This window comes from Ylistrum balloti, unplaced genomic scaffold (genome assembly GCF_031769215.1).
Source record: "Ylistrum balloti isolate Yb309-2 unplaced genomic scaffold, AGI_CSIRO_Ybal_v1 Utg370274, whole genome shotgun sequence".
In the NCBI taxonomy this organism is placed as follows: domain Eukaryota; kingdom Metazoa; phylum Mollusca; class Bivalvia; order Pectinida; family Pectinidae; genus Ylistrum; species Ylistrum balloti.
The window spans coordinates 906,832-920,839 of NW_026782212.1; the positions used below are offsets into that span (position 1 = coordinate 906,832).

The 14,008-nt window shown below is 33.9% G+C and overlaps 1 protein-coding gene across 1 annotated transcript; it reads right to left on the reverse strand.

The window, feature by feature from the left end:
* Positions 1 to 697: 697 nt before the first annotated feature.
* LOC132552721 (calcium-responsive transcription factor-like) lies at positions 698 to 11,878 on the reverse strand. Its single transcript, XM_060216914.1, has 12 exons — positions 11,833 to 11,878; positions 10,179 to 10,355; positions 9,560 to 9,805; positions 9,031 to 9,170; positions 8,078 to 8,412; positions 7,655 to 7,792; positions 6,865 to 7,101; positions 6,251 to 6,401; positions 5,548 to 5,707; positions 5,101 to 5,237; positions 4,145 to 4,526; positions 698 to 3,929 (listed from the first exon to the last, which is right to left on the reverse strand). The coding sequence occupies exons 2-12, from the start codon at positions 10,336 to 10,338 to the stop codon at positions 3,850 to 3,852; spliced, it is 2,166 nt and encodes a 721-aa protein (XP_060072897.1). The 5' UTR covers positions 10,339 to 10,355; positions 11,833 to 11,878; the 3' UTR covers positions 698 to 3,849.
* Positions 11,879 to 14,008: the final 2,130 nt, after the last annotated feature.

A 14,008-nucleotide genomic window follows, 5' to 3' on the forward strand; every position in this document is an offset into this window, starting at 1 on the left:
CCAAGGTAGTGATTCCATAATGTTACCCCTTTCGGCGTGACGTCATTTAAAGTTACGTCACATTGTGATGACGTGCATAAAGCAACACCAAATGTGATGTCATAGTAAATGTAAGCCATATTTCCCCACATTTTTGCTTTTGTTTATTTGTTACTAGTTGTTTTCATTTTTTAACCTTCAATATTCTATTTGTTTCGAATATTTGATCTATTATGATAAAATTGATTATCATTATATATGATTCCCTGCACTCAACAATATGTGAATTAAAATCTACACACAGGTTCATCTCTTTAGGACTCTTACTTTGTTTGTTATATTTTAGAAGTAGCTACTGGCTACCTTACTGAACAACATACAGGAGATCCATTTACTGTCACCCAGAGCAATTACGGTTAAGATGTGTGTGGTTTGACACTGTGGTAGGTTTCTTATGAGTCTGACAAATTGACCAGTTAGTGCTGATATGTTTTTCTCCTAGAAGAGGTCAATTTAATCTCATTGCTCTGAAATGAGTGTGATGGGTCTCCTGTATTGTGTTCAGTGATCCAGCCACCAATGGGAACCCCTGTCTCAAAATGACAAGGCTGTTCATGGGTCCATAAACCTATCTAATAGAGAGATATCCTGAAATAACTGATAATAAAAATTAACACAATCATAACAATAATTTTGATATATTTAATAAAGAGTTGGTTTTGCAAAAAATACATAATAAATAGAATAATGGAACATTTAACAACAGAATTAAATAATTGAACTTTGTACAATACAATTTATACAGATCACAGCTAAGTAAAGACAAGTCACTTTCACAATGAGACGAAAATAGATTTCAAATCCCACTATGGGATCCAGATATTATCTGACCTAACATGAATAAAAAAAAAACAACTTACATCAAATATTACAGGTGGTACCTTTTAAAATAACACAAAACATGGTAAATATAACAGTATATATTACACTAACAAACTAACTAGTCATCCAACATTAAAATAAAACTTTCACTTTCTTGAAAGTGTAATGAACATTTTATGAAAGAAATAATAACAGCACATTCATTTGTCAATATTCAGATAGTCAGATGACTGAAATTGAAAATATTGGTAATATTTTAACATAGGAGCAAAGTTGAAGAATAAAGCACTTAGTAGATAATACATAACCTTGCCTAATTTGATATCATGAACTCCGTAACTCACACAGATTCACACAGAAATCATACTAGTGTACTTCATACAACCATACATTAATCTGGTTTGCATTCACACATATTACAGGTGTACATCTTACTCTAGTGGACAGATTCAATTATTGATCTTTTTCACACATTTCAATGGTTCTTCTATTACACACATTCAAACATTGAACCAGCAAGTTCAAACATTACTCTGGTTCACATCCAACACAAGTTTGCATATCACAATGGTTCACAGTTTACACCTGTTCAATCATTGAACAAGCTAAACATTACAATGGTTCAAACAATATACTAGTTCACACTTCACTGTGTTTTACATTGGTTCAAACATGAAGCTAGTTCGCACCTTGCATGTACAATGGTGGGTCAAAGAAATATTTGTAATCATTAGGCGTTTTGAAATAAGAGAGGAGGGGTAAAATCAGAGAAATAACAAGGTGGATTTTACTAATCTCCTTACAGATACAATCATGTCCATGATATTTGAAACTGCTTCTAGAGGTCTTTTTGTGTCGGATGGAATATATCCCCATCCATCAGTTACCTAACCAGCCACCTGTTACAGCAGGGCTTCAGCTTTAATCATTACCCAGCATACGCTTCAGTAAATATAGTTATTGTTTAGTTGATACTTTTGTGTACTGGTATGAATTCTCTGTTTTTTATAGCACAGGAAACATTAGACATCATGACTAATAACACCAAGTAAATCTGAACACAAAAATTAATGTTTCACTGTATTGATTCGTCTGAAATTTATAAACACAAGCATTTTAAAATAAAAGATGAACCTTTAAGACATTATCCTGAGACATGAACTCATCCATTCAACAAATTTTAATTACATTATTTTCGTTTTGTCATGATAATCAAACTAAGAATGTAATTAGTATCAATGGTGACAAGAAATGGAAAATCTACAGCACATATACCTCCTACCATAACACTACAATATGTATCAAAAGGTAGAAACAAGTGAAGACTCTTTAATACTGTGATACCTTTCAGTAAATATATTTTGATTCTACTAAACAAGCGATACTGAAGCACATTTTGTTTTCACTTAAGTTGAAAATAGTCACAAATATTACATTTAACAAATTCTCAATGATATCACAAACCCCCATTATTCCCCCATTACCCATGAATGCATGTACAAACCCCTCCAAATTGGTGAAAATCCAGATTTCTTTAATATGTTAAGGGTAAACTGTATCCCTTGTTCACAATACAATGGGGTGACACTGATTTTTACTCCATTCTGTAATGCAGTAATATATCCCAGACTTCAAAAATATGTAATGCACCTCAATAAGCACCAATATTTACTATTCTATCTAAACAACTAAAATGATAAATGAAAACTAAACACCAGTATTGAGACAAAAATGGAAGAAACAAATTTAAGTAGCTGCCCTAGAAAACTTATAATATCATCATAATGGATGTTCTAGACAATAAATCCTTCTAAATGTACCCTTATATCTGTTCATGAAAAACTAATAAATGTCCTATGAACTTTTTCATTAGTATATGTAAGCATGGCCTGATATAATTACCTTTCTTTTCTCCTTTCCAAAAATTAGGAAAACTGAACAAAAAGTCATCAAACATTAGTTAGCTACTATATCACTGTAATACGTAATTTTTATTTCCCTACTGCTCCTTTCAAAATTTGAGTTAAAATTCATTTTTGCATTTCAAATTCTGCACAAAAATGTCACAACTTGTCAAAAAAGTTTTAGATACAAGCTGAGGATGTAAGTTGACATCCTCAATACTCAAGGCCCGGGGTTACCATCACATTCGCTCTCTGCACCTCTTGAACATATGGCAAAATCAAAGGCACAAACAAAGTAATTTGATTGGTTCCAGGAGAAGAAAACTGGCCAATCAAAGGCTGATACCATCCTTTAAAAGATTACAAAGGAGCGATATCTAACCTGAAAGCCATTACAATAGACTTAAATGCAACCTGGAGGTTCACTTGATGTGCATCAAAGGATCAAAAGATCTTTTTGTCTTGTGCACAAGATGTCACACATAGGACCTTCAATTATGCCATGATATGTTCCAGGGGAGCAGACAGCGAAAGTGACTGTAACCCCTGGAATATCGAGAATGGTAAGCTGATGTTCACATCATAACCCAATATAATTGTTTATCAATTTACATGTCTTGTAAAAGAAACAGAAATATTAAACTGCACTAAAATGCCTTCAATAAACTTGAGCAGAACATTCAAACAGATAATGCATCCTCACTTAATAGGTATATTTGTTCTGCTTTTTAATCTAGTATTCCTTCGACTTTTGATAGCACATCCATTGCACGATCCCCATGATAGTCTAGCTGTGTTAAGCCAGCATTGGACTGGACTTTATAGGTATGTAGTACATAGCACTTCTTCGTGTAACAAAACACTGAAATCTTGTTGGATTTTATATCTAAAGTATGATATATTGACAGACTTTGTTTTGCATTGCTGTAGACAGTTGTTATGTACTGTACAAATGATTGTGTAATGGATTACAGAATAATTCAGTGGTGTGTAATGATAACATATGAAGCATTTAATGCTGACAAAGAAAATATATTGCTAGTAAGAAGACAAAATCAATACACCATGTGTAATAACACACGAATCAGTCTAGTGAAGGTGCCTGATGTAAACTTGTAATTCCCGACCCATCCACGTCCAAAACTGGAATTATCTCCCCTGATTCTGCAAAACAAAAATTACAGATTTGTTATTCTTTTAGATATACTTTTTAATATTTTGGTTGATTCTTAATGTCAATGATTTGGTAAGCAAAAATATTGAAATTTATTAGAAGAAGTCATTTATATTTTTAAAAGAAATATCTCAATAATTTTGAACAAAACATATATCCTTGAAAATCAACAGATTATATGGTAACAAATACTTTCTGATCTTACCATTCATAGCGACTGTAACAAATTGATGATGCTGTGTGCCTTGTCCTAAGCTAGAATCCTCTTCATCCCCCAGTGACATGCCTGATCCAGGTCCTTCTAGATGAGCTGAAATTTGATCCAGTTCTGAGCTTGCTACCACAGCACAAACACCCCCATGTGAGGTAGCCACCCTTAGGTCGCCCTGTATTATGTGTATACCCCCAATGTCCTGTGGGTCACTTGAGGTTACACCCCCATTCATTATACTGTCCCCATCAGCACCTACCACACCAGAGTCCATATGCTCTACCCCACACAGAGGCACTGAACCCTCTACCTTTATGTTATTAGACGGCGGCACTGACGGGTCTGATATTGATGTCACGGCCTGGTCCACTTGTTGCTGAGAAATAAGGCAAAATTACCTCAATATCAAAATTTGTATAAATGATTAAATTTGATTTATGATCAGTAAACTCTGAAGTTTTATCTTTATTATCTTTCACAAATCAAAAATAAGACCTTCAGAAAGTAACTGTAGGTATGATATTTGCTTGGTAATCTTAAAACAAATCCATTAATTTCAAACTCTTTGTTTATGCATCGATACCAGAAATATGGGCTATAAATAATGGTTGATTCAACATTCCTAATGTCGTACTATGTGACAGTATCCTAGGGTGGATCACTCAGTGTTTTTTTCTAATATGACATAATAAAGAAATTTCTCCATTGTACGTTCTATGTGGTCCATATTGTATTTGAAATACATTAAAATTCATTCTTGAAAATACACAGACACCTAAGATATATGGTTTATTTTAAATACTCTGTTTATCTGTGATACACTGTTTATCTCAACCTAAGCCTAGCAAGTAGGATTCTTATCCTGAAGGCTAAAATTTTTCTACCCAAATAATTATAACTCTCTAACCTGTATCTCTGCAAGAAAGATAACTCCTACTGACATGAATTACCTGCATGAGGAGATTAGCTGGAAACATATTAGGATGGAGTCTAGACAGGAGTTGGGCCGTCTCTGGGGTTAAGGTTGTGCTAACTCGCAAACTGCCATCACTCAGGTGAGTCTCTATTCTGGATATCACGTGGCCATCTGATAAAAAATCATGTCAGTATGCTTTCAACAGAATGAAAAATTCAGGTAGTATAAAATTTCAAGAATTTTTTTAAAATTTGTGTCTCATTATGTAAAGATTATTCTATGATGTCACATCTTATTGCTGCATATTTCTATCAAATCCTATTTCATTTGATATAATTTATCGCTATGATCAATTTATGTAACCCTGGTAAATACTAGCTTGATTGGTTTTGAGCATCAGACTAATAAGTCAAGGGTCCCGGGTTCAAATCCTAGCAGAGGCATTGAAATAAATAATGACCTCTGTTGTATTTATACTAACCCTCTCCAGGATTTTGTGTTAATGTTACTGTGACTGTTTCAGGCACTGGTTCAGAGCCATCTGTTGTCTCTTGAGATGTCTGTTGCCATAGTGATTGGTCCATCTGCCCCATTTCTGCACTTTGGGTGCCATCATTACTTGTTATGATTTCTACATTTACCTAGAATATACATTTGAAATTCATTAAGGCTACATTGTAATAAAATATTAGCACCAAAGAAGAATCTTCCTTCTGTAGACATCAATGTCACCATCTCACTAGGTAAAAGAACCAGAATGGAAATGACTGACTTTGGTTGTATTGTAAACATTTAAAATGAGCGTTTCTGAAGAGGTTTAAAATCTAAGCATATTTTCAATATTTATATTATTATGATTTTGTGGCATATCCCAACCAGCATTTTATGTAACACTGAGGTAAAATGGTGTAAAAGATAAAAAGATATTTCCAGACCATGTAACATGAAGACTGATGGATGAAAAATTAATATATTATTACCTCATGTTGGACTAGAGGGGCACTAAAAATTACCCACAAATCTGGCAGTTACAGCAGTTAAACTTACCACAAAAATTCTACCTTCACATTTCATATGTATATATCTACAAAGTCATATGAATCAAACTAATTATGTTGAGAACATGTAGAGTTTAAGTGACCTATTGCAAGTGTGCAGGTATCTATACATATGAGTATACATACTGTTGGTGCAGTGAGGGCAAGAGAGCCACATTCTATATCCTTTAATGCTTGGTGAATGTGGTTTTTGAGGTCGTTTACGGTAGGAAACAGTGTCAGGTCATGTCGCTCAGGTATTTCCCCACCATTATATAACTGACGCACCACAAAAGACCTGGAATTTACACCATGATAAAAGACATTGTAGCTGATCCTTTAAAGCATGACACATTCACTCATAAATTTAAATGTAATACCTTATCACGGTATAACTAAAATCTTTATTCGTTTTATAACAATAGTGAAAGTTATGTTAGCTCATATTATCATCTTTCTTGGGCTTATATTTGATTTCCTAGTTAGGGCAGTAATTGGTTTTTGAATGCAATTCAATCTAAACATTAATTTATGTAAAATAATTTTACCTTATTTTTTCAAAGGATTGATATCAACTGTACATGTACATAGCTAAAAGATACATATTAAAATGTTAAAATTATGACATTTTTTAGAAATTGTTCTTGAAACATCATGTTTTAATACTAGGCACTTAATATTTAAACATAAGCTTCTATGTCCCTTCTCTATACTATATGTGCTCTCAGTTCAGTTCTGTCTGAATCCATCAGATGTCTTACCGTAGAATCTTCCTTACTGAGTACACTCTGGTCTCCCCACCCGATACTATCTCCCGTATCTTCTGTGCCACACGAGGATCCAGCCTCTGTGCAGCACTCTCTGTCTCCAGATTATCAAAGGCCATACTCTGGGCCCCTATAGGGACAGACACAGCAGGGCTCTGGACCTGAGAGGTGGAGCAGTTTGCATCACTGTGGAACTCATGGGCCTTTTCAGTAGGTAACTGTATATAATACCTGAAATAACAATGTTTCCAATGTTGAAATATTTACTTAGACATTAGTTTGCTATGATGACCATTGAACAAGACCTTCCTGATTAAAACATTTTAAAATATATTCCCAAACCCAGATGCCTGATTAAACTCAACAGCATTCCTGATCTCATAATTAAAACAGTCAAACCAGTCACCTGATAGCATCCTTTATCTTCTCTTTATGGACATGGTCAATCAATTATTTCATACTTATCTGACCTCAAGCTATCAATCAGAGATATTGCATCACATAATTGATGTACAAAATTAAATACTGAAAGCATCCAGTGTTAGACCATAAGAAATACTGTGTTATGAATTTATCATAATTACAAATTAAGTATAGATTTATTGATACAGGTCATATCATTTGGCAAAAAGCAAGATTCCTGGAGCTTGATTTGAAGCAAGGTGATGACATAAGAACATTTTAGCAATCCTCTTCATCTACCTTATTTTACACTATTAGTGCTGTAAGTATTTATTTCAAATCCACTGCAACTAAAGGTTTGAAAGGTTTGAATGATTATTACCTTTCCTGACCAATATCATCAAATCCACGCTGTTTCAGTTCATGAAAAGCTTTATCCATTGCTAATTTCAGTGTCTTTTTATCTATACTCAGGTCAACAGCATACTGGGGAAACTTCTTCACTTTCTTTATGTAAATTCTGACAAAGTATAAATTGAAACAAATTAATAATTACGTTATAGTTTTGCAAACATGGCTTTTTTATTTTTATACTTTAATGGTATGAAATGAATATGGCAATTTAAATATCCTCAAAAGCAGTCTGGAAATTTTTTACTGTCACTCTCTGGCCATCACATGATATACTTAAATTACAGTACATTATTTGTCTTCAGATTTCTCTATTAACTATGAATGAATTAAGAATTCTAATTAACACAAATATCAGTACACTAGAAAGTAAAAGAGGTTATAACCAATGTACCTGGCTGGACATGTCTGTCTGTAGTCTCCAGGTACAAACTGCTCACACTGTTTATTTGGGCCAAACTGATCAATCATCTGTTTCTTTAGGGTGTTGCCTTTCCTTCGTGGACCATACTGACACTCCATCACAATGGCACGACTACCAGAATTCACAAATGGAATCCCATCAAATGGCACATACTGAGACTTCCACATGAGTCGTGTGGAGGGTTTGGCTGGGGACGGTGACTGACGAGTACCCCAGAAACTCTGAGTCTGTTGTTTATGGTAGGTCAACAATAGGTCAAGGTCAACCTCACTATCCACATATCCACGGTATGAGTCACCAATTTTCTAAATAAAATAGATGGAAAGATATCTTCATAAGTTAACTTGATAAACAACTATTCACTTTATGTATACTAAAGAAAATGACAAATTATTATATATAACAATACCAATGCTAAACTGTTTGTTCTATTAAACCAAATGGCTACAATATACTGGGACATTTTAAAATAAAAGTGAGCTTGTCGGGATTAATAACGAACTATGCAATAGTGTTAAATAACATTATCAAACAGTGTCTTTCTTCATTTTAAAAGAAAAAATACTAAATTTTACAGCACAAAGATTGAATATTTTGCATCCTTTCCTCATTGTGTTATGTGATAAGTACAACATAGACTGATATTGGACATAATATTCATATACAACAGTATTGAAATGCTTGATTTTGTTATAATTGAAGTCCAGAATATAACTACAGAAACAGCATTATGACTGGTATAAGGAATCCTTAATACTCAAATTATTTTCTCAGGACATCAATCACTCAATATTGAGTTAAGATTGTGTCTGAAAATGACCATAGCTAACATAATTGAAGAATTGAAAAATCAAGTATGTAACTATGTAAGAGATTAACAGTAATCCAACATCCATCTGCCTTGATCTATTCTATACATTTACCTCACAACATTTGATTCTGTGTGCCCAGGAGGGACAGTCTGCAGGGAGGGGCTGTGGGGGAGGGGGCATCATAATGCTATCCTGTGACATCCCACTTGACACCTCATTAGAACCACCTCCAATGGCGTCATCCATCTCCACTACAAGAAAAACAAAACAATTATTTTCAACGCCAAATCAATTGTTTAGTCTAGTTTTGTCTGTTATTTCATATTTTGCTCTCAACCAATCTTATTCCTTTAAAGTCAACTGAAATAAACTTCTTTCAAAAAGTTGGTAAATATGTTTGCAGTGTACACTACAGTACATGTCATCTGGTATTTTTATTTAAATATATATAAAGCTTGATAATAGTAATAACCAGTACTTATCAAATACAGCCAGTCCGTCACAAAGTTAGTATACTGAAAAAGATTACTCCTAAATTAAAATGTTGCAGTTTTAACCATATATAGTTCCAATTAAGATCATACAATCTATTTACCAATGTTAAGAAAGTTTTTGAAATACTGTTGTTGTGTATAATTACCAGCCATTTCATGTTTATGTTCAAGCTCATGTGTGCTGTCACCAGCCACAGCTATTAGGGTGGCCATTTCTGGAGGGACCACATGCCACACGCGTCCTGAGCTGTCTGCTTGGTTCAGAAGATCATTGGGCGAGGATACTGCAATAATCTGTATGCCATCTGTACCAGCAAGGAGCTGACTGCCTGGGAGGGATACAGGAGAGGATAACAAACCCTGTAGGGTGGGATTGGCTAGACTTGGGGACACTGAAAATCGAAAGAATAAACTGCATCACCTGAAGCAAATAATTAACATGGCATCGACAAATTATGTTAAATGAAAACCTCAGTTTACACAATATCTTTAATAAATTTTATACAGATAAAACACAAGGGATAATGCAGCAACAATTATTTCTGTTCAAAAGTGGACTTTCATTGAAGAGCAACAGGCACATAGAAACTTGTTAAAGTGTACCACAAGTCAAACCTGGGAATCATGGTTACTTGTCAATAGCTTCGTTCATTATTTTCCTATAACCGTTATAAATCATACTTTTATATTTCTAGGAAATAAATTTCAAATTGGATCATCACTTAAATCAAGAGCTATTTTGACTTGGCCAAAGTTTCTCCATACCTGAGCTAATAGTTAGATCACCTAACCCTTCATCAGGACTGACAGCTTTATATTTACTGGCTGAGACTCCAAGGTCATCCTGGTTGTCTGGATCTCGTAGGACAATTCCACATGATACAGGGTCTGTAGATGAGCTCACCTCATCCTCACCATCAGCCATGACTGCTTTTGTTTTATCTTCAAAACAGTAAATCCTTAAGATATCAATCATATGAATACAGAAAATTAAAAAGATGAAATACTGTCTGTCATTATTTTTTAAGGACATAACTTTAAAGATTATTGTATAATTCTTCAGCTTTTTGTACATAACTGCCCAAGTATGTCAGTTTAAAGGTGATGCTAAATGATTTCACCCTCTGGAGCCGACTTTACAAAAAGGCAACAGTAATGTAGCAGAGCTGGATTGGGTTGACCATAGCAACCAAGTAGCTCAATAGATAAATATGAACTCTATCTATTTTATAAAGTTTATTCATATTAATCACTCTTTTTGGCCTAAATGGAAGCACCCAACATCTATCACTCTAGCAGAAATTATCCCAGGAAAACCCAAAGAGGTTGGGCAGTGACCCCATACTTTTTGACATCCATTCCAGGAATCAAATGAATTTTTTTTCCACTCATAATACCTATATACTGTTGTTGACAATTAATATGCCACTATAATATTAATCTAGTGGTAATTTTTCACCAATTATTTGATATGATAAATAATTAACTCTATTTAACTAGGAGATTACTGAAATCACTGACCATTCACATTTTGCAAAATATGCCAAGAATGGAAAAGGATATATTTCAGCAAGAATTTTCATGAAAAGAAATTAACACATCCATGGAGACCTGTGCTATTGAAATATGTATTAATAATTTAGTATTCATAAAACAGTCTTTACAATCACAAAATTTGCTTATAATGTTGAAACTTTACTGACGGAAAGATTTGATTATGTGGCATGCTATAGGCGGCTAACCACGAGTTTTACAAATTTGATTTCAGTATACCACACGATTGTCAAGCTTTTATTTAACACAAAGACGTAACACAAAGACGTGTCACATCAGCGTTAATATCATTAAGACCCTATACATCGAGAGAAAAATATAATTGTTACAGTTAAATATTACATGCCCCTGTGTTTGATGCAACATTTTACTGAATGTATCTATCTACTCAGTACTGCTGAGAATCATTAGCCCGCGTTTGGGTGTTAAATATAATTACTGTGACAAGTTCTTTCGATCAACAGCAACAAATCTATTCGTCAATACTCCAAATTAATGTTGATTCAGTCCTGCAATCGAAGAGACTGATAACAATATTTTAAAGTTCACATATATGACGGAAATCTTGAGATACTGTCGTTGCGAGCAGACCATATCGATGTACCAGTATCGGTCTAGATAACGTAAACATCTTTGACGAAGCAATCAGTTCTGACGGGATTTATTGTCCTATTACGAAAATTGTGTCATCAGAGTACAACATTTGGAGGTTTAGAGCATTTTAAGGGGTAAATATTGCATTAATTTATTAAATGACACCATTATTTCTTCTCACTAGTCAAAATGAAACCTCTATTTTCACTTTGATGAAAATGAGGACCCTACGAGACAACAGTGAGGCAGGGGCTGAAAACGAGTCACAAACCTCGAAATCACAAACTGGACCTCGTCTTGATCCAAGATGGCGTTCAGAATGAGGCAGAAATATTCAGGACACATACGGCGATTCTGATTGGCTGTGCATTATAAGGCCATGCAAAGAAAATAGTTCGCTGAGAGAATAACAGAAAGCAACGGTTTGTCTTGTCTTCATTGATCTATGAGCTGATATTATTTTGAAAACTACATCTCATCTTCTAAGATGGTAAAAATAAGAGAGTTAAAACCAGCTAATGGAATACAATGTAACATAAATAAATAGTCCAATAAACAAATAAACAGATAAATAAATAAACAAATGCCAAACAGGTATGAATCTGATATAGAGCCATCATATTTTAGGAGTATTGACGCATGCGGACTATCCAAGCAGTACCGGTGAACTGGTTGTTTTATAACAGATTTCTTCTTTTGTAATTTAATTGTATCAACGAGCGAATAGACGATATAAATACAGAAAAGATGATACCAAATCCCCGATCAAATCTTCTTTGAACATAGAAATTTACACAAATATGATGTCAGATGCTATAAAATAGTTGTCACCATTTGATCATGTCCATTGTTGTGCACGAATGCGGAAGGTCATAAGATGTCAACATAAGTAATTCATTTAAGATAACGGACCTCTTACAGGAACATTAGAATTTTGCCCACTAACCAATTTAAACCAAAATGGGTGTTATTTGTAGTACCTTGAGAGACAAACCAGGAAATGAGTCTTAAAAATTCAAAAGTCCCCAGGGGCCTGCGCTATAACTCATTTAATGTAGTGAACCAAAGGTGTACACCAAGGGTCAGATTTTGGTCCGAAAACCTATTTAGCAGATAAAATAAATACATAAATAAATTGATGCTGTATTGTAATTAGCATGCTTATCTTTATATTGTGTTGTCAAATATGTAACAAAATACTGAAAGATAAAAAAGTTATGCGATCTTGAACTTGAAAAACATCATGTTTAAAGCATTTTTTAAAAAGATGTGACAACTTTTTGCGGAAGTGAAGCACGTACTTCCGGTTCTAGCACACCAATTTTTTTTTTACAAAATATTTGGGTCATTATACTGTCTACCTATGGTGAAAATTTCAGAAAAATCGAGAACCGGTAAAATTGTCATTTTAAGGTCAAAAGCATCGTGGTCTTTTTTTCAAAAATGCCAAAACCTAGATATCTGTGTTATCTGACTGTCTCAACAGTTTATAAACCCTTTGGAAAATGTAAATACAGAAATTTTCGACATTTCAATAAATCAAATTTTAATGCTGATGTAGTATTGCTTTCAATGTATGTTATGTGTTTGATTGCAAAATCGATGATGTCTACTGGGCACATAAATACATTTAAAGATGTGATATACGATCATGTACCAATTAACAGAGTGGTAATAACTGCTCAGACCAATGTACAGTAAAGCGATGCTTAGAAATAGATACTTTAAGTGCATAGCAAAACATAACTGGGAGCCTGTAGATTAACGTACATTTTTTTTTGTAATTCAGTTACTAAGCTGGGCAGACAATGTGTTCGTAATTACGTTTTTGAGAGATGTCACGGCGGCCCGGAGACAAAGAATTCTGGACCACTATCAAGATGTTCTTTTCAAAGAAAAGTAACACTAATAACCATAAAAAATTTTACTTGGTAAAAATAACATAATAAGTAATGACCAGAAAGAAATCATAGCTTCGTATATTTTTTCCTGTTCTTCTTTTGTTTATGTGGCATAGGAACAGACACTACTGGTGACATAGACAACCACTCCGCTATTTTAAACGTTAAAGATTTTTTCCAACTAGTAATGTACATGATCAGTTTATGATAATGATTTTGAGTATATATTTAGATTTACTGATAAACTTCAAACCAGGAAGGCTACATGTGTTGATGGTATATCTAGGAGATTTAAGTTGAGCTCAGATGCCCTCCCACAATCAATAACCTCTCTTATCAACATCAGTAAGGATGTCTGTTCCCAATTCCAAAATTCCAAAGAACTTTAGACTTTTAATGTCTGTAATACTGAAATACTGAGTATTAATAATGTGTCTCTTCTAGGTATAGATATAGAGTTTCTACTCAAGTTGGAGGCCCACGCGTTAGAAATTTGTGAAAATGCCTCTAGGAAACTAGCAGTTTTATAGAGTAAAGTCAAATTAT

Bases quoted from the DNA above. Each gene is read 5' to 3' on its own strand.
- LOC132552721 (XM_060216914.1), bottom strand. From the start codon at position 10,338: ATGGCTGATGGTGAGGATGAGGTGAGCTCATCTACAGACCCTGTATCA. The intron at 9,806-10,178 runs GTATGGAGAAAC...TTCGATTTTCAG, and splicing joins TGATCTAACTATTAGCTCAG to TGTCCCCAAGTCTAGCCAAT. The intron at 9,171-9,559 runs GTAATTATACAC...TTTTTCTTGTAG, and splicing joins ACATAAACATGAAATGGCTG to TGGAGATGGATGACGCCATT.